The sequence below is a fragment of the Malaclemys terrapin genome, chromosome 1 (genome assembly GCF_027887155.1).
Source record: "Malaclemys terrapin pileata isolate rMalTer1 chromosome 1, rMalTer1.hap1, whole genome shotgun sequence".
NCBI classification, from domain to species: Eukaryota; Metazoa; Chordata; order Testudines; family Emydidae; genus Malaclemys; species Malaclemys terrapin.
This window is the reverse complement of record NC_071505.1, coordinates 133,623,385-133,642,777: the sequence shown is the minus strand read 5'-3', so window position 1 is coordinate 133,642,777 and position 19,393 is coordinate 133,623,385. Positions and strand designations below refer to the sequence as shown.

Genomic DNA, 19,393 nt, shown 5'->3' with positions numbered 1-19,393 from the left:
TTAAGACATTTTCTCACCGTTCCTGCCCAGCAGTGTCCCAGAGTTGCAGGGCTATCTGGCTGTTATCCACTGTCACTGTTTTCACACTGTAATCTATACCTATAAACACAGCACAAGTTGTCTCAGGTTCATTCTGATGATCTGATCAGGTTCATGATAGTTTAAGGTAATAGTGTCATGTTCAAACAAGCCACAAATATTTCTAACCTGTGTTCATTGGTTCAGAAGGCATGCAATAAATTCTGGCCTTTAACAACAGGCTGATAATAAGAACAGGCAGAAGCTTTTATTTGCCATAGTTTTAAAGTAATAACAAACATATTAAATGTAAATGTGTTAACAAATTAATTTAATTCATAAAAAGTCAGGATGAGTAAAATTTTCAGAAGAGCCAGAGTGATTTAGGATCCTAAAGTCCCATTGACAGTCAAGGTGACTTAGGCTGCTAAGCCATATAGGCACTTTTCAAAATGTTGCCTAGTATGCTTAAATAAGTTCTGTCTAGCTTTGGTTTATACACTTCTTGGATATTTGTAATGATACTTGCTCTAACCATTAGGTTACACTGCCTCCTTCTGCAACATTCTTCTAAGATTGGCTCCTGCTAGACTGATGTCAATGGGAGTGTTGCCACTGAGTTTAATAGATCTGGTCTTAATGCCTTCAGTGAGTAATCAGTACATTCAGATGGATTGTGGAGGATGTTTCCACTATCAAAATCCAGTTTCATGGAAGTGGGTTTGAGTTGCATCTGGGTTTGTCAAGGTTTTGAATGACCAGCTGTTCTGCACAGTCTGCTCTGTCAGTCTTATCAGCAGTTCTTATGTTTATAATGTTACTTTTGGCTTATCTGTATTTGCAGGCCAGCCAAATAACCCACTTCCTGGTGTGATAATGAGTGTTAGAGGTTACATTTAAAAACTTGCCATCTAAGCTGCAGCCCACAACATGGGTACCTTCCTTCTGGAAGCCCCAGGAAATTATGCATATAGTCTGAAGGTCTGACTTGTAAGTGCAACAGTTGCAAGCACAAGCTATGTTGGCACCAATTAAGTACCCAGCTTTGTAAATTTATCACAACATTTTTCTCTTTTGCTCCGTACAAAGCTTTTTTTCCTGGAAAATTAGGCAATTATGATTTCAGTGATGGTCACAAATCTTATTAATCTTTTGGGATGCAGTGTGATCTAGTGCCTTAGTTACTAGATGAGAAGCAAGGAGACCCGAGGAAAAATCCTGGCTCCACTGAAATCAATGGGAGTTTTGCCAATGACTTCAATGAGCCAAGGATTTCACCACTGGGTTCTAATTTCAGTTCTGCCACTAATATGCTCTGTGACCTCAGGTAACATCACTTCTCTATCCCTTTGCTTCTCCTCTTTGGGACAAGGACTTTCTCTCACTATGCATTTGTACAGCACCTAGCACAACAGGGCCACAGTCTTGGTTGGAGCCTCTAGGTACCACTGTAATCATCATCATCATCATAATGTTTCTTAAACTTACCTACGGTAGCAGATGTGTTTGGGGAAAAATGGCCTTCACAGAATCGCCTTAAAAACGAAGTCTTTCCCACACTTGAATTGCCCACAAAAACAATCTTGAATAAGCGATCAGGGGCAGAGTATATTCTCTCCTCCTTCAAACAAGCACAAAAGTTAGTTGACAATTTAAACTCTAACTCTGTTGCCTTTTCCAATTTGTAAAGACTTAAAGATGACCTGCAAAGGGGAAAAAAATTGAGGCTGTACCCTTTCTTCTTGGTGACTTATGAAATAACCTTACGAGTTTTTTGTCTGGTTGGTTGGGTTGGTTTTTTTTTTTTTTTTTTTTTTTAAGAGTTTTGTTTGTTTTTTACCTTAATGATATTAGTAATGTCCAGTCTTGCCTCCCTTGGTTTTAGTGGAAGATTCTGTTGAGTTGTTAGCTGTGAATTGTGAGCCTTTTTGTCACATAACAGAAGGGGTGAAGTATTGAATTTTGATCAAAGTTGTATTTTTTCCCCAAGAATTTCTAGCATCTTTGAGCTCAATTTTTTAAGTCAACATAATTTTCTTTTTAGTGCAAAACAGAAAAAAATACAGCTCTCCTGCTGATTTTATAAGTCCATGACCTTAGCAATTCTATCTGATTCTCAGCCAAATTTTGGGGTGCAAGCCCCATGTGAGCTGAAACAAAAAGGTTTGCATTTACTCCTGTAAGTCCAAAACAACAAGCTCTGCACAGCTCTGTTCAGAGCCGCCCCACACTAAACTTTATGCATATCATAGACTGTGTGTCTTTACCTAGAGAACACAAGCAAATTTATAAGCTGTTTTATAATTTGTATTGTCTGATTGTGCTCTCAGTTGCTACTGGTGTAGATCCAGGAGCTTCCTGATTTATACCTGTTATAAATGAGAGGAGAATCAGGCCCGGTTAATTAAGCTATTAATCTTTGGCAGGGTGAAGGTGATAACCTCTTAGCTTCTCAAGTATGAGGGAATTATCCATGTTTTGTAGATTAAACTGAGTGGGAATACTGGAGAAGACTATTTCTGCTCTATTTTACGTACATCATTATTCCCAAATCCCTTCCCTTGTATTTTCAGCTGCAGTGGTTTAGGGAAAAATGGAGCAGCACCAGTGAGTTTGCAGTGGGGGCCAGAACCATCCTGATGCTCTAGGATGGAGAGGCTGAAGGGGGAAGGCGAGGTGGGGAGCATGATACTAATTCTGTAGAAAAAGAGGCAGGGTGATTCCCCCTATAATGTAAAGTGAGCACTCCAACATATGCACAAGGGTGCTGGGGGCTGGCCCAGATCTTCCAGCAGGCAGCCTGCCTGGTGTTCCCTTCAATGCACGGTAGAAATCCAGCCCACCCAATATTCTGTACTGCTGTGAAGAAAATACTGAATTATCCTGGGAAAAAATAGTTGTATTTGTACTAGAGAAAAAGCCCTCCGTTGTGTCCCTTAACTGTAAGAAATCCATTCACCGGGGTCAACATTTGGAGCAAATATCTATCTAGCTAGCTATCTTCATGTGTTAGAATAACAGCCATTGTTATAACTGTGCAGAGATCTCTTATCGCATCGCTCCCTTATCCTTTTAGATTAAAAACTCAAACTGCATTGCATCTTTAGGCTTTTAGCAATATGCACGCTTCTATAAATGTAAGGCAATTTCTCAAATCTGCTGAAAATCACCCTGAGCCTCTATCCTATTTCCAACAGCAATCATCATGGTGTGTGTGTGTAATCTGGGTGCTGGGAAATAACATTCACACACACATACACACAGACAGCTGCCCACCCAAGCTTGGACTGGAAGGCCCTAAACTGCATCTCTATTAGGTCATAACAGTAGCTCAGTTAACCAGCATCAAAAATCTCGTCCTCAGTGGCCACACACAAATTGGCAGAGTTAACAGCCTGAGAGCACCATTGGATCTTGGCTCAACCCACCGATTGCCCAGTCAGCCATTTCCCTATGAGATGCATCCGGCCCACTCATGAGGGAAACCTACCTTTGTAATCAAACATATGGCTCCAATGCCACGTCTAAACCGAGCATAAAGATGAGCCTCTTCATCCCCAGCTGAATACTTATGACAGGACTGAGCCATCCAACAGCTATTGATAGTGATTCCAGCCATGCAAGCTGCAAAGGAGATGCAGCTGCTAATGCCTCATGCTGTTTTTTGTTGAACTCTTGGCTTCAGATGACTCCCTGCTGGATGCACCCGAAGTCTAACTCTATGCCCTGAAAGGACTGACCAGTCTGTCCAGTGGGCAAAATGTCTTCCCCCATCCCAATGACCTCTGATCTGCAGAAACAAGTTACAAACTCTCCCCAGATTATTAGATCTTGAATTGGAAAGGTACTTTGCCATATGCTATTGGAATATAAATTTCTCTTAGGACTACAATATGGGTCTCAGATTTTGATCTTGATGTCATGTGCTGTTCATGACCTTCCTACACACAGCTCACAACCAAAGTCACATATGTCGGTTTTTGGCAGATTTAATAAAAATGTGTGGGGCGGAAGGCATATACTCAATGGACCTGAGTCCATTCCATCTTATTGGAGCAGAGAGGGGAGAACTGTACCTAACTGTGTCTGCCTGGCTTGCGGCTCCTTAGATGATTCACCAGAGGGAGTGCAGACGATGGGCTTTGGATTGAGAGCATAGTTTTCATCTCTAACTGTGTCCCCACAAAAGGTTGCCTCAGCACATCCTTGGGCACTCTAGCTACAACATCCCAGCCAGTGCCACCCGCTTTGAAGATGGGCTGCCCAGCTCTAGGCCCTTCAGCAATGCGGAGGTTGCTGGCACACTGCACTGCCTCAGTGCCCTCTCTGAGAAACTTTCCATCTGTGCTTGGGACATGATAACCCGGGAATGAAAAAGACTCATTCATTTCTAGAAGAGAACTGATTTACACAAGCTCTACCACCCTTCTGATAAGGAGCTCTCAGAGTTGATTTAGAATGTCAGGTGATTAGGGAAACTTACTACCAGCGACCCGGAGCTCTTTGTACTCAGTGCAGAAAGGGCTGGGACCACAGAACGTATCAACATAAGAGTGTTAGACTTCAGGAGAGCAAACGCTAGGGAATTAAAAACATCTAGGTCTCGATGCTCCCCTCCCCAAGGCAGAGTGGAGAACAGAAGGGTTTCATTGTTGAGAACAGGGCGTGGGTGGCCTTAGGGGAGGGCTATATGACTACATGGTATAATTCTGCCCCCATAACATAGTCACCTCTAGACCGTGCATGGCATTTATATTGAAGATCCACTGTATAGCATAATATGGGATGAAATCGACTGGAGAAGGAGGGGGACAACCACTCTTCAAGGGACATCCCCCAGGGGACTCCTTGAAACTTATGGTGCAGTGGCAGGAGCAATTCCTCCTCTGCAGCTTTAACAGACTCCAGAGGGAGTCTGCATGCACAGACAGCAGGCTGTAGGGGCCCTCACTGATGGAACAACAATGCCCCCAGCTCTGCTGCCAGTGCTGGTGGGAAAAGCCAGAAGGGAAAGGGAGGCAGAGTCCTAGCAGTGGATAGCATGAGATCAGAGTGGCTGGCTGCTGCAGTTTAAATGCCTTGACTGTGCCATCTCTGAGGCTATGGAGAGGTCTCCCCAGGGAAGAATGGAAAGTTCCATTGCTTGGGAAATGTAAAGCTAAACTAGAAAAACAAACTGAAATAGACTTCAGGGCCAGACTGTGGCTGCTCTGAGTAGGTGGACAAAGGGACAGGGGAAGCACTAAGAGCATCTAACCCTCCCCCCCTACACACCCTGTGCCTCACAGGCCGGCTCTGGTCACACTCGCAACCTCTAGGCTCCACTCAGTACAGGAACTGCTTACTGCTAGCGCCCTGCCTGGGGTGGTATTCACCTCAAAGGGAGCAGGAAGAAGACAGTGTCCTGGGCTCCCACCCTCCACACTTGTCAGCAGGCTTGTTTGACCATACAGGGAAACATGTGTTGCAGCCTCTTATGAGATATAGCAGAGGGCATGCTCTCTGCCCTGAACCATGCTTCCCAGGGAGCCTGCTGGGTGAGGAGGTTCTGCGTGACCTCCAGTACTGGGGTTGTAGGGCTATAATGGGACAGTGCTTTACTGGAAGTGAGCTGGGCTAGTATATAAAAAGCACCAGTGGGGCCAAATTCATCCCTTGGATGCACATCAATAGCTGTCATTGATATTAATGGATGCCAATGTACCCATGTGAGGGCAAAATTTTGGCACAGATATTCATTCTAGATCCTAGAACCCCCAGCTGAGGTTGGGGTCCCATTGGGCTAGGCACAGTACAAACACTCAGCATGAGGCAGTGCCTGCCCCAAAGATCTTGCGCTCTACATAGACAAGACCGACAAAGCCGTGGGAGGGAAAACAGAATCACAAAGAGGGGAAGTGACTTGCCCTAGAACAGTGGTTCTCAACCTGTGGGCCACTTGCAGCCCAATCAGCACACAGCTACAGCCCATCCTCAGGGCCATATAGGTAGTTAGATGCCGCCCACATCACACATTGTGGGCCACAATGGTAAATAGTTGGGAATCACTGCGCTAGAATCACCCAGCAGGTCAGTCACACAACTGGGAATAGAACCACGATCCCCTGAATCCTACCCATGTGGCTGAGCCACTAGACTGTGCTACTTCTTGAGTAAAATTACTGACTCTCTTTTCTAAAATATAAAGGACTTGAGAGAAATCCTGAGCAATCTTAAATAAATTGATACTAGGAACTTAAAATATTAAGAAACCAGCTAATAGATTTTCCAATAGTCATTTAATGTCACTAATAAGCTAATTCTCTGATTTAAGTCTTTAATATACACTTTCTGACAGCTAACTAGTGCTAGGACATCTTACTATTATTGAAGTAGCTAGTGAGTTCAGTAGCTCTCTTCTGTAAAAGGTCCACTGGATCATAAGTGAAGGAAAGATCCAGCTGTTCAGAGTAAGTAATACCCAGTAATTGAGGATACTTCTATTTTGAGAACAGTACAAAGTACCTCGTGGCTATATCACATTAATGATCTAAATAGTTTTGATCAGCTTTCCTTTTTTTAATGGAAAGGCATTTCTCTACCTAGGTTATACTTTGTAACAAAGTGCGCCAATTATAAACGTTATTATGTAATCATGGCATCATTTTATGATCGTTTTAAAGATGTGCATAGTACTTCTTTCTTTTAGAAGAGCAAGCTATATAATTAAGACTGAGTATACCTATTTTTCCATACCTTAATCTTTTTAATATATAGTTCAGGAATCAAGCAATGGATGACACGTCATAGCTCTGCTAAAATTAGCTAGTACGCTACAAGGGAGCAAGAATCTGAGTAAGGTTTTTGACTGCAGAGTCGCCCTTTCCTGGATATTATTTTATAAAGTCTGGACTGTGCACACAGTTCAGTTTTCTGATATGAACATTAGAGTAGAGCTAGAAGAAATTTTCTGAATTTTGATTTTTCAGTGAAAAATATTGTTTGCATTTTGTCCCAAAAAAGCAGGGTACATTTTTCGCATAAAGTTTTGCAAAAAAAAAAAAAAAAAATCCCATTTTTTCCCCATCAGCTATAAAAACTTGTTCCAAATTTAATCAAAATTTCAAATTTTGACCAAAAAAATGACAAATTTTCCAGGTACATGGTCACAAAGCTTCCTCTTTTTTGTCCAGCTCTACCCTTTAGTTAGGGTTACCATTCGTCCGGATTCCCCCGGACATGTCCGGCTTTTTTCAGTTAAAAATAGCGTCCAGGGGGAATCTGTCAATGTCCAGACTTCCCCCGCCCCCCATGCAGAGTGTGCGGGGCTTACAGGGCAGCCGGCCGGATGGTGCCACTTGCACGGGCTCCGGCAGCCAGAGCCCTTCCTTCACTTCCCCCCTCCTCTCCCCTGCAACTTTAGACCACTCCCCTCCTCTCCCTCCCTCCCCCCGCCCTGCATTCACAGATCGCCGGCCGTCGCCTCGGCCTCCGGCAGTCTGGAGCTCCGACCCTGCTCCCCTCCCCCGCTGTCGAGCGCGCTGCTCTGCAGCACAGTAAGGGGGCCAGGGGTCAGAGAAGCGGCAGGGAGGTTCTGGGGGGGGGTAGTCAAGAGACAGGGAGCAGGGTTGGATGGGTCAGGAGTTCAGGGGGGGGCTGTCTGGGGGTTGGGGGTGCAAGGTTTTGGGCAGTCAGAGTACAGGTGGGGGGGTCTCAGGAGGGGGCAGTTAGGGGACAAGGAACAGGGAGGCTTAGGTAGGGGGTGGGGTTCTGGAGGGCAGTTAGGAGCAGGGGTCCCAGGAGGGGGCAGTCAGGGGACAAGGAGCGAGGGGGTGTTTGGGAGTTCTGGGGGGGGCTGTCAGGGGGCAGGAGTGGGGAGAGGGATCAGAGCAGTCAGGGGACAGGGAGCAGAGGGGTTTAGATGGGTCAGGAGTTTTGGGGGGGGCTGTCAGGGGGTGGGGAGTGGTTGGATGGGGCATGGGAGTCCCAGGGGTCTGTCTGGGGGTGGGGGTGTGGATAAGGGTTGGGGCAGTCAGGGGACAGGTAGGGGGTAGAGTCCTAGGGGGCCAGTTAGGATGTGGGGAAGGTCTCAGGAGGGGGCAGTCAGGGGACAAGGAGCAGGGAGGCTTAGGTAGGGGGTGGAGTCCTGGGGGGGCAGTTAGGGGCAGGGGTCCCAGGAGGGGGCAGTCAGGGGACAAGGCGTGGGGGGGAGGGTTGGAGGTTCTGAGGGGGCAGAAAGTGGGAGGGAGTGGCAGGGGCGGGGCTAGGACAGGACAGGGACGGGGCTAGGGCGGGGCTCCTCCCGTCCTCTTTTTTGATTGTTGAAATATGGTAACCCTACCTTTAGTGGATCCTCTAGTCCCATTTCCCAGTATCATCATTAGGTCTGATTTCAATGTTCCTAAACAGTCCCTTATATTTGGCTGTCTGTTGCGTCTCCACTTTGAACATATCCAGTGAGATTTTTCCATAATCACCTTTAGTACCTTGATTTGGTGCTGACCTGATTAGGATCTCAAAGATGGTAAGAAATGGCCTCATGCAATTATACAAAATGTATAATTTAATTCACACAATTGTTCGGTTCCTCACTATCATAATTCTTGGGTATATTTTCAGCGGATGCCTGGCTTCCCTGTTTTGCACCTTCAAAACGAATTTTAGGCACAAATCTGCATTTAAGTACCTTATGCAATCAAGTAGCCAGAGGCCTAAGTAATCAGATTTGCATGAACAAATCAATTAGAGGTGTCAAAATGTGCATCCAAATTGTATAGGTGGAACTTGTGTCTACAAAAGGGAAGCCAAATGATTTTGGCTTGTGACATTAATTTATTACATGATACCCTCCACCTCCATTTAAAGTAAGTTGTTCCCTTACATTTGATTGTGTTTCTTTCCCTACTGGTTGCTCTCTGAGAGACAATGGTGTGTGGTCTAAAGATGTCACAATTTGCTTCTCATCCATTTCCTTTTCTGGGGAGATGTCATTTTCTTCTGTCCACTTGCTGTACTGCTTCTCAACTGGCATCTCAAGAAGCTGGGGTAAGGGATCTTCTTCAATGGAGATTATTCTCTGCAGTTGTTTTGTTTGAGTCATGCCCCCATTAGTACCATGGTCAGATTCTGAAGAAAGATATCCATTCAAACCAATAGAATTCCTCCTCCTTGTTAAGTTATTGAAAACATCATCTTCTTCGGAGGATTGGCTAGATAAAGATCAGATATAAGTAGGTTACAAGACAACATTAGGCCTAATTCTTATCTCATTTACATTGGTGTAATTCCATCCAGTGGAGTTACTCCTGACTTAAATTAAATGTAACAGGATGCACAATCAGGTCCATTACACTATCTATTATATAGAGAAGAGTTAGACTGTACAATCAATTGACTTTTGAAAAGTAAGTCAAACATCTATTATATGAGTGTTTGTATAAAATCAGTATAATACATATGTAACCCATACAGAAGGTAATATAACAAATATTAATATTTTAACTGAAAATTCAGAGATGAACAACAGTGGATTTAGGCTCATCCTAAAATGGTGAGATTAGAATGAACAAAACTTTCCATCTGCAACTTAATTCTGGCTTGAGCAGTACAGGCCAGATCCTCAACTGGTATAAATCAGCATTGAAAGCTATGGAGCTATGCCCGTTTATACTAGCTGCATGCCCGTATTCTTTCAGACTCTTGCTGTGGTCCCTATCCCCAAGGTGACATTTTACTGCTCTTCCCAGGTTCTTTGTTTGCCCAAAAGAAGCTTGTTAATATGACATGGAGGCCTTAATCTTGTTTCCATTTATTTCATATTTATGATCACATAATTCAGATTTAAATTCTCCATGGTTTTATGTCTTCTATCTATCCCATGTTCTTATGCATCCCAGGTAGTCGACTACTATCTGCAGTAAGGGGTGCCGTGGAGGTGCACTCCTCCAGCAGAAGTTCCTGAAGATATCATGCCACATTAATGCTGATCCAAGTAACACCAGGTACTGGACTGGCTTCGGCTTTCCCACAATCTACCTATGCCCAAACAGCATGGTCAGTGTATTAGCTGTAGCTGAAGATCTGACCCTAGATTTCTAATTTTTTAAAAGAGCTCGGTAACTGGATTGTCTAGGCAGCCTGTCGGGGATGATTCCGCTACTGCAGGTCCCTGATGATTATGTCACCCCTCGCAGATCTGGTGCCATGGTGCCTTAACCACTCCAGCTAAGGCACACTGGAGTCCTACCACTTCCAGTGTGTTAGACGACAAAACAAAAAGTGACAAAAAACAGTGAACTAAAAATCAGGTGCATCTGAAGATTTGTTGGCAGGACGCTACCCTTCTGCTCCGGGCTTGTCTTTGCATGTCCTTAGTCCCTTCATGTCCATCTTCCTGGGCCTAGTCATCCCATCCCCCAAATGGTTTATCCACTTAGCAAGCTGCCTTATGCTCTTGACTACAGCCAGACTTGCCTTGTTGAGAGAAGTAGCAGAGCTCTGCTCTCCTTCCTGGTCAGCCCTCAACTGGACTAGATGTCCTCCTTTTAACTCCCCTCTCCACACCTGACATTGGCCAGAGGCATAGGAGGGTGAGGTCAGCTGGATCACAGTCTCTCCTTAATCCTTTTATAGCCAGTGTGGAGTCTATCTGCCTCATTAAGCTGCTTGTTGCCGGTGTTGGGCCTATCTGCCCCCATCACAGATACTCAGATGACATACTAATCGGCACCTTAGAGATCGATGCAATATCAATATTACACTTACAATTCCAAGCTGTAGTGGTTTCACGAACAATCATGGTGAAATAAGCATTCTACATCTTTTGTGCACTTTCCCTGTAACTGTCAAACATATGCCAAATAGCAAAATTAAGTCCTTACCTCTTAAGTGATGCCTTTCCCTCTACATATTTGCCAATGATAGATCCTGATCTTTTTTTCCAGTTGGCTTTTGGAGCATTTGTTTTACTTTTCTGCAGAAATATATTATTTATTTTATTAATTACTCTTGCTATTCATTATGGTTAATAAAACAGTCTATTTGTTGCTAGTGTTTAGATAATACAGTGATGGGAGCGACAGAAAGTAATTGACGGATTAGCAGAGAGGCAAATGGTTCAAAATCTTGAGTGATAAATAAAAACATGGAAAATCCTGATTCTACAACAATTAATCTTCCTTATAGACCCAGTGGCCCAGACCATAAGCCAGTGTAAATCAGCCGAGATCCACTGAAATAAATGAAACCAACAGAGCTATGCGGATTTATACCAGCTGATAATCTGACCCAGTGTCACTCCTTCTTGGAGAGAAAGGAAACACAGACCACCTCTGCAAATGATTAGACATCATAATTCTGAATTATCTTTAGTAGAGAAAAGGAAGCCATGATCTCTCAGGTCCTGGGGACCTAGTCTCCTGCTGCAGGATACAAAGTCAATGGGACTGACTTGTATCCATTGGCAGGAGGATAGGACTCTTTGTTTAGTACTCGGATACTGCACTGATGTATACATGTTTAAAGAGATTACTGTTGATTGGATAGATAAACACTTGAATTTTAATTGTTCCATTTGAAGATTCTCTCATTCCCTCTTGATTGTCTCCTTAGTGTCTTATAAACTAGGTTCATTAGTATTCATTCCCTTCCCCTAAAATAGCAGGAGTTTTAGTAACCTAAATATTTGGCTTCCAGTTTTATTTAATAAATACCTTTTGTTGCCATAAATCTTGCTTTTAACTGGGAAGGTGGCGAGTGCGGAAGGGAAGAGGAATGACACAAGAATCTCTTCCCTCCTACAACATTCTGGTCCCCGTATTTTAGACCATTCTGATCTCTGTTTGATAACTTCTGAGTTATAAAATGGTATTTGTGTACCTGTAAAAACATGTCTCGTTCATCTCTGAGAAGTTTGTTCCTTTCTCTGTAAGGAAAGGAAACAAGTAAAAGAACCAGCAAACTATGGTAGAAATTTAGTATCAAACCCAGATCTTTGGGTTTTTACTTTAATGTTTTTAATATACTTTTACGTTGATATTTTTCCAAAGAATCATAGAAATGATAAGTCAACTAGTCTGGTCCCCTGCACTCAGGCAGGACTAAGTATTATCTGGACCATCCCTGTTTGTCTAACCTGTTCTTAAAAACCTCTAGTGCTGGAGATTCCACAACCTCCCCTCTCCTGAATTCTTTTTTCTCTTAGATTTGCTTCCCACTAGATCTTACCTACCAATTCTCTGCATCTGATCAAATCTGCCCTCTTGAAGTGCATTGTCTCCATTCTGCTGTTTTCCAACTTTGACTTTAACTCATCTATATTATCACAGGGCCAGATCCCCAGCTGGTGTAATTCAGTGGGGACTACACTAATTTAGACCATCTGGTTCTCAATCTAAAAATGTCAAAGCAAAAGCTTCTAACGTGGAAAAAAACCATGAACAATATTTCTTCATTTACTCTGAATCAAGGGGTTTCAAACTTTTCCATAGATCTTAATAGAGAGCTTGTTTGGTGCACGCCCTCCCAACCACAGCTGCATAGACCTGTCATGACCACCTAACATCCCTGTGACAACTACCGTGATTGCTGATGTAGAAGAGAAGCTTTAAGAAAATAACAAATGTGTTCAGCTTCTCTTAATGCGATTTAGCTGCTGGAAATAACGGAGAAGAGGTGTTCCATGTGACAAGCCAGCTCTCTGCAGATCTAAGCCACACCCACTCTGGATGGTACTCTGTCACTTTCTCATGGCGGCTGGGTCACACAAAGAGGTTAATGGGTCTACTATTGCCTTGGCTCAAAGAAAGACCCAGGTCAGCTAGCCAAAGTTCTAGCAGGCTCATCAACCTCTATCTGTGACCCAATCACCAATGGAGGGGGACAGAGTGCTGTACATTGGCAAATGCACTGCAAACCAACAGCGGGTCTCAGACTACAATTTGGGAGCCTCTGATGTAATTGTACATGAGTCCATCTGAAATATTTTTAAATGCACATTGGATGAAAGACTATTGCTCAAATGCACATATAATTAGCTCATATAAATTGAATAATCTAGTAACAAAAATCAAGTGATAATATTTATATTAGATACTATTTCACATTACAAAGGACATTAAACAGTGCCCAGAACTAGCTTCCAATGCTGGCATTATACTAATATAAAAATGTTAGGCAGAAAATCAGCCATATCTATTATATATATATATATTTAAACTAACAGTCTCTATTCTGAATGAACTACACTTGGTGCAGCAATGAAAGGCAAAAGGAGCTTTAAGCTGCCTTTGAATCTCCTGTATCCAAGGTCTGGCCCACTACAAAGTCAGGGCAGCCTCACAACTGTTTTGACCTGCACTTGGCTGAAATAGCCTCCTAGATATTATTCCACAGCACAGAATAGCCACAGTGCAGCATGCCCTGACAAAACCCGTCTTTCCTTGGCAGGCCCCCTCTGGTGGGGGGCAGGGAGCTCTGACAGGACAGATGCTGTAAGGATATTCCACTCTCTCTAGGCCACTGAGGAATTTCTATATGCTGGGATTCATCCCAAAATGGCATTTCTGCTAGGTTTGGGGTCATAGTTTACGAGCTTTAAAATAAACACATAGTTTTATAATGATAATGCAAGAAATCCTGCAAATGATTGTGTGTGTTACCTTAAGAAATCCAGCTGCTTAAGGAGTCCTGACTTCTCTCGCTCTAAAGTTTCTGTCACCCTGTATACCTCCCTACAACAGAGGGAAACAAAGAAAGACATTTTAACATAGTAGTTATAGGCTGCTTCCTACAACCCTTAGAAAATGCCACTTTAGGCTCAGTTTTGCATTCCTGACTCTGGCTAACCCGTCAATAACATCAACGGAGCTCAGCCACCTAACGACTGCATGATCAGGTTAGTCTCACTTTTTTTTGGTTAGGTTCTACCAGTAGTAACTAACAACCAAGGAGTTAGAAGATTGACCTTTTTAGGATTTTCATCCAGTCAATTTACTACACTGTGATACTGGTGTCTTTCAGATAAGACTTAAAATTAAGGTCCTAATCACTTGTGATCATTAAAGATCCCATGAAACTTTTCACAAGGCTAGAGGGGTTAACTTTCCTATGCTGGCCAAGTTTCAATACAGGTAATGACATTTGGCTAACCCAGTTTTCCCTTATTGGATATATTATTCCTCTCCATTTCCTGACCTAAACTGTTGTGCAGCATTAAACACATGGAGTCAGATCCTCAGATGATGCAAATCAGTATCCCCACTGATTTCAATGGGGCTGCATGGATTTACACCAGTTGAGGGTTTGGTCCATGTTGTTTTCTGCCTTTTAATGGTGTGTGAAGTGCTACCTGTGTGTGGTCTGAACAGCAGATCAGCTTTTAACAGCTCAGTTGTGCCTTATAGTCTCTGGCCTGCCCTGGGGGCAATGCTGAGCCACACCATTGCAGGGAAAGCTGGGCATGATCCACCGCTAATTCCATAAAGTATTTTGGAATAAAAAGTGCTTTACAAACTTAAAATCATCATCATCGTTCAGTAGTTTGACCACAAGAATGGAGAGCAGCTGAGATACCACTCACCGATTTCCTGCTGGTTTCCTCACTTCCTTTGGAATCAGCCTGCAACTGATTGCAACACTGCCTTTGTTCTATAGCTCATAAGTGAGGCCCTTCAAAGAGGAAATGGTCTTGCGGGGGAGGGGGAGGGAAAGGGGAGAAATACTGCCATTGTTCACTTCAAAACTATAAATGAATCATACAAAAATGAGGCAGCATGCGAAACTCAGAGCTAGACCCTCAGCCAACAAAAATCAGCTGAGGATTTGGCCCTTGTGTTTGAAATGGGCTTGGCTCTGGGTGGCTATAGTCAAAGGAATACTCCTCATATGTTCAAAACAGATTAAATTAGCAATAACTAAGTAGAGTTTGGACCAATGGCCTTCTGAAGAGAGGAAACACTATTTAGTCCAAGATGATGCCCCACCCTGAGAGGTGCTGAGTTCCCAGCACTGAGTTACATTATCTGCAGCTGAAATGATTGGATTTCGGGAAGAAATAGTCATGAAACTTTTGCTAATTCTGAATCCAATTTAGCTTAGCAATGTGCACACTTTCTCTGATTGTTTTTCATGAATATTAGTGGGAGGTAAGACTCATTAGGAATAAATGCTCATGGAAAGAGAATTTGAGGCCTGTAGCTGGCCTTCATTTAGCGTCCAGATTTTCAAGTGCTCAGGATCTGCAGTTGGGACCAGACTTTCAAAAAAGTACTCAGCACCTAGCTGCGCCTACTGTGACACTTAGGGTGTTTTTTAGGTACCCATATGGGAGCTAAACTCTTGAAAATCTGTCCCTAGTGGTAAAAATCTGAACCCTTCTAAAATTTCCAGCATTAAGGTATAATTACTCCACTGCCAGGGCCGGCTCCAGGCACCAGCCCACCAAGCTTGTGCTTGGGGCGGCACCTGGAGGGGGGCGGCGCGGCGCGGTGCTCCGGCTCCGGCCGCTGGGGAGAGCGGAGCCCCGGCCGGGCTCGCCGCCCTCCCCCCGGCGCTCCGGCCGGTCGGGGAGAACGGCCCAAGGCAAAAAAGCCAGAGCCGGCCCTGTCCACTGCAGAGGGACAACACAAGACTTGTGTTTCACTTCCCTCCAATTTCCATCCCCTAAATATTAGAGCTGGCTGGAAAATGTTTTTCCCTGCAGAAAATTTTGAGTTTTATCCAAAAAATTGAAATCCAAAATATTTCAGCTGAAAACAGAAACTCTGAAATGCTGCCACAATATCTCCAGGGAACTGCAGTTCGAGTGGCTCATGCTTTCATTTTCCTCTATAGGCTGAGCTCGCTGGTTGGACTACATTTTGCATGTTCCACCATGGTCTCCTCTCTTGATTAGGGAAGATGGTGCATTATGGCAGTCCCATAGCCATGATGAATCATGGGAAATGTAGTATGACCAAAAAATCCACCCAATAGAGGAGAATGGTCTCCGAGGCAGCCAAACTACAATTCCCAGGGGGAACCAAAAGGCATTTCTCAATCAAATTTCGGCAGAAATATTTTGGTTTTCAGCCAAAAAAATACTTTTTGGCTTTCAGGTCTTCCGATTTGTTTTAATGAAAACTTGAAATTTTCTTCAGAAAGCAGGCACTTTTCATGACAATTCTGCTGAATTGAAAAAGTCAATTTTCTGTTGAAAAATAGTTTCAGTGGAAATTTTTTCACCAGCTCTAATAAATATTCCTTTAAATGGACTTAAGTGTTGCACAGGCCTTGTTCTGCTCCTCTGGAGTCAAGAAAATCAAGAAACAAATGACAGTTTTGCCCACCTCTTCTGTGCAGCTGGCACAGCTCAGGATCTGGTTCCCTATGTTGTGGTGTGCAATATTATTAATGTTATCTATTTTAGTACACAGCACGAAGAATTTGCTTCCTTAAAGCAAAATAATAATATTTAAATAAACATGGTACAAAAAGTGGAAATGATTCTCTACCACCTTGAACCGTCTGTAGTCACTATATGTAGCTGGTGAAAAGAGTGAGTTCAAAACAGGTGTAAAACTTTTGTGTTTTGGTAGTGCTTTTACAATTCTCAATAACTGTTGGAGGTCTGGCATTCAAAGCATACTCATAAAAGCTCAACTGAATTGATCTGGGCATCTCATACATATGGTCAGCTTGAGAATATCCAAGGCCATATTGTATGGTTAGCTAAAGTCAAGCTCATTCTTATGATGGCTAATACAAACGATATAAAAACACTTGACAGCATGTCAGGCTGACCCCCAGCAACTGGGAAGCAACAGCCCACAACAGTGCAAGGTGGCAGCAGAGTTGTCATTAACCACTTTGAAGCAAGGTACATAACACCTTATGTGAGAAATTTAAACAGGGTAAAGCAGGGATACAACAGCCTGCTATGGCTATGGACAATCTTGTTTGTAACCAAGTTTGTAGTTCTTGCATTGGTCTGACCTCACATATTACTCCATCAGCATTGCATGCATTTTGAACAGGTGTTAAAGTGCCTCCACAAGGTGCTGTGCATGTGGAGAATCAGGCTTGCTGTCGCTTCAAGCAAGCATACTGGTGCCACAGGCAGCTGTCACTTACATTTCTTTTTCTTCATGTAGTTTTGAAGCCTCTTCCTGGAGCGTCTGTAATTGTTGCTGGGCGACTATTAACTCCTGAGACGTTCGCTCCAGTTCCTGCAGCAGCTCTTGGTTTGTTAGCTTCAGCTTGGTGTTCTCCACTTTGGTCTCCTGTTTGTCATTGTGGAGTTCCTTACACTGACCCTCCAGCTAGAGGTGGTGGGAGGGGAAGAAAAGGAAAAGAGAAAATGCCTCTGACTCACTGAGCTATTTTAGCTTGGCATTAAGAAGGCTTTTAAATTGTAAAACCTAAATGAACCCATTTAAAATTATACTCGTTCTCCAAAGTGGAGGCAAGAAAAGAATGCACAGAATTTGATAAGAAGGTAACAGTAGCTCCTAGTGTGTATAAAAGAGTAGCACAATGGTTCAACCTGCTACTGCCTGGATGAAACAGCAATGGTAAAGTAGGTTCAGAGAGCCAGGGTAGCAACTTTGTTTGGTCCATGGTTTTTTGAATGCAGCACGTATTTATTTTACGTTAGGAGATGGGGCCTGTTACGTAATACATGTAATATCTACTTAGCAGTATTGAGGGCTAGATTGTCAGCTGTGCTCAGTAAGCTCTGGCTGCAGCTGATGGGGATTGGGGAGGGTTTGAAGAGGGTGATTGTGGGACTAGTTCTATGCTGACCTGAGCCCTGCCTTAGTTTTTAGAACCACCTAAGAGGTGCTCTAGACTTGTTACTGCTTTTTCTCACCCCCTACACTAGGGCTTGAGGGGTTAGAATTACAGCTGACTACACCAGCTCTTCACCACTGGGGACTCCCTCACACCAAGAGAATTCTCATCTGGGTTGATCTGGTCAGTTTATGGCCCCTTTGTGCTGTGTGCTGGTCTAGTGGTGCAAAAGGCCCCTAGTGTGGGAGAGCATCTAACTGTGGCAGCAGGGGAGGAGAAAGATGTGGGGGAAAGGGACTATGAACTAAAATCATAGACAGCAAATGCCATCCAGAAATACATAAATGCTCTTCTTGTGTTTTGTGTTGTTAGCAAACAAGTTTTTTAAAGGATGTCAAGTGCATTGCAAGCTTTAAAGTGACACAAGATCAATCTTTGAGACAGACACAGAGAACGAAAGGATTGGAACACAAATTCTGTATGTCTCTGAATTTTTGTGCTCTTGGAAGGCAGAGACCGACAGCTCCTGGGACAGAGTGGGCAGCTTTACCTACACAGCTCTGCCAATTAGAGCTAAATGAATAATTGATTTTTCAGTTCAGTGGCTAAACCAAAAAAATCCAGAAACATTTGTTTCTATAGAATGAAACAATTTGACTTTCTAGATGTTTTTTTCCTGGCTGAAATCATCTGCTGAATTTGACTCAAATTTAAGAATAGTTTTAGTTGACCTAAGACTATTTGTCCAGAAAATTTTGCCCAGTTCCTCTACCAACTTGTACCTCAGCCTTGAACACTTCTATTGTTCCAATCATGGGTCCCTGTTGAGTGTAAACAACTAGGCAAGAGTTTCTTCAGATGGCTCACAAACAAGTCACCAGGAGTATCTATTACCTGACCATTGAAAGTTGAGCTACATTGTATAGTTTTGATCACACAAGTTACAAGGCATTGTTTTCTTTCCCTGGGTGAATGAGGGAAACTTTTATAACTAAGCGAAGGCTTGAAGCTTTTGATACATTGGTACAGTAAATATTGACATATTTTATAAATGCTTGTATACATATGCTAAAAGTCTAAATACTAAGATGGGTGAACTTGAGTGCCTGGTGTTAAATGAGGATTTTGATATAATAGGCATTACAGAAACTTGGTGGAATGCTGATAATCAGTGGGACATGGTAATACCAGGGTACACAATATATAAGAATGACAGAGTAGGTTGCACTGGTGGGGGAGTGGCACTATATGTGACAGAAATAATATAGTCAAATATAGTAAAAATCTTAAATGAACCAAGCTGTACCATAGAATCTCTATGGATGGAAGTTCCATGCTTAGATAAAAAGAGTATAGCAGTAGGAATAAACTACTGACCACCTGACCAGGATGGTGATTGTGAAATGCTCAGGGAGATTAGAGCGGCTACTAAAACAGAAAACCCAGTAATAATGGGGGATTTCAACTATCCACAGATTGACTGGGTACATGTTATCTCAGGACAGGATCCAGAGATAAATTTCTAGATGACTGCTTCTTGGAGCAGCTAACTTGGAACTCCCAAGGGGAGAGGCAAGTCTTGATTTAGTCCTAAGTGGCGCAAAGGATCTGGTCCAAAAGGTGAATA

The 19,393-nt window shown here is 43.2% G+C and overlaps 1 protein-coding gene across 3 annotated transcripts in view; it reads right to left on the bottom strand.

The window, feature by feature from the left end:
* Positions 1–19,393, bottom strand: part of CRACR2A (calcium release activated channel regulator 2A) — a 114,546-nt gene that overhangs the window by 15,161 nt on the left and 79,992 nt on the right. For all 3 annotated transcript variants that reach the window (XM_054039459.1, XM_054039467.1, XM_054039449.1), the window contains exons 8-14: positions 17,107–17,294; positions 13,656–13,727; positions 11,875–11,920; positions 10,878–10,969; positions 8,879–9,206; positions 1,507–1,639; positions 18–99 (exon numbers count right to left, since the gene is read on the bottom strand). In XM_054039459.1, coding sequence (XP_053895434.1) covers positions 18–99; positions 1,507–1,639; positions 8,879–9,206; positions 10,878–10,969; positions 11,875–11,920; positions 13,656–13,727; positions 17,107–17,294 — 941 coding nt within the window. The remainder of the gene's footprint in view (positions 1–17; positions 100–1,506; positions 1,640–8,878; positions 9,207–10,877; positions 10,970–11,874; positions 11,921–13,655; positions 13,728–17,106; positions 17,295–19,393) is intronic.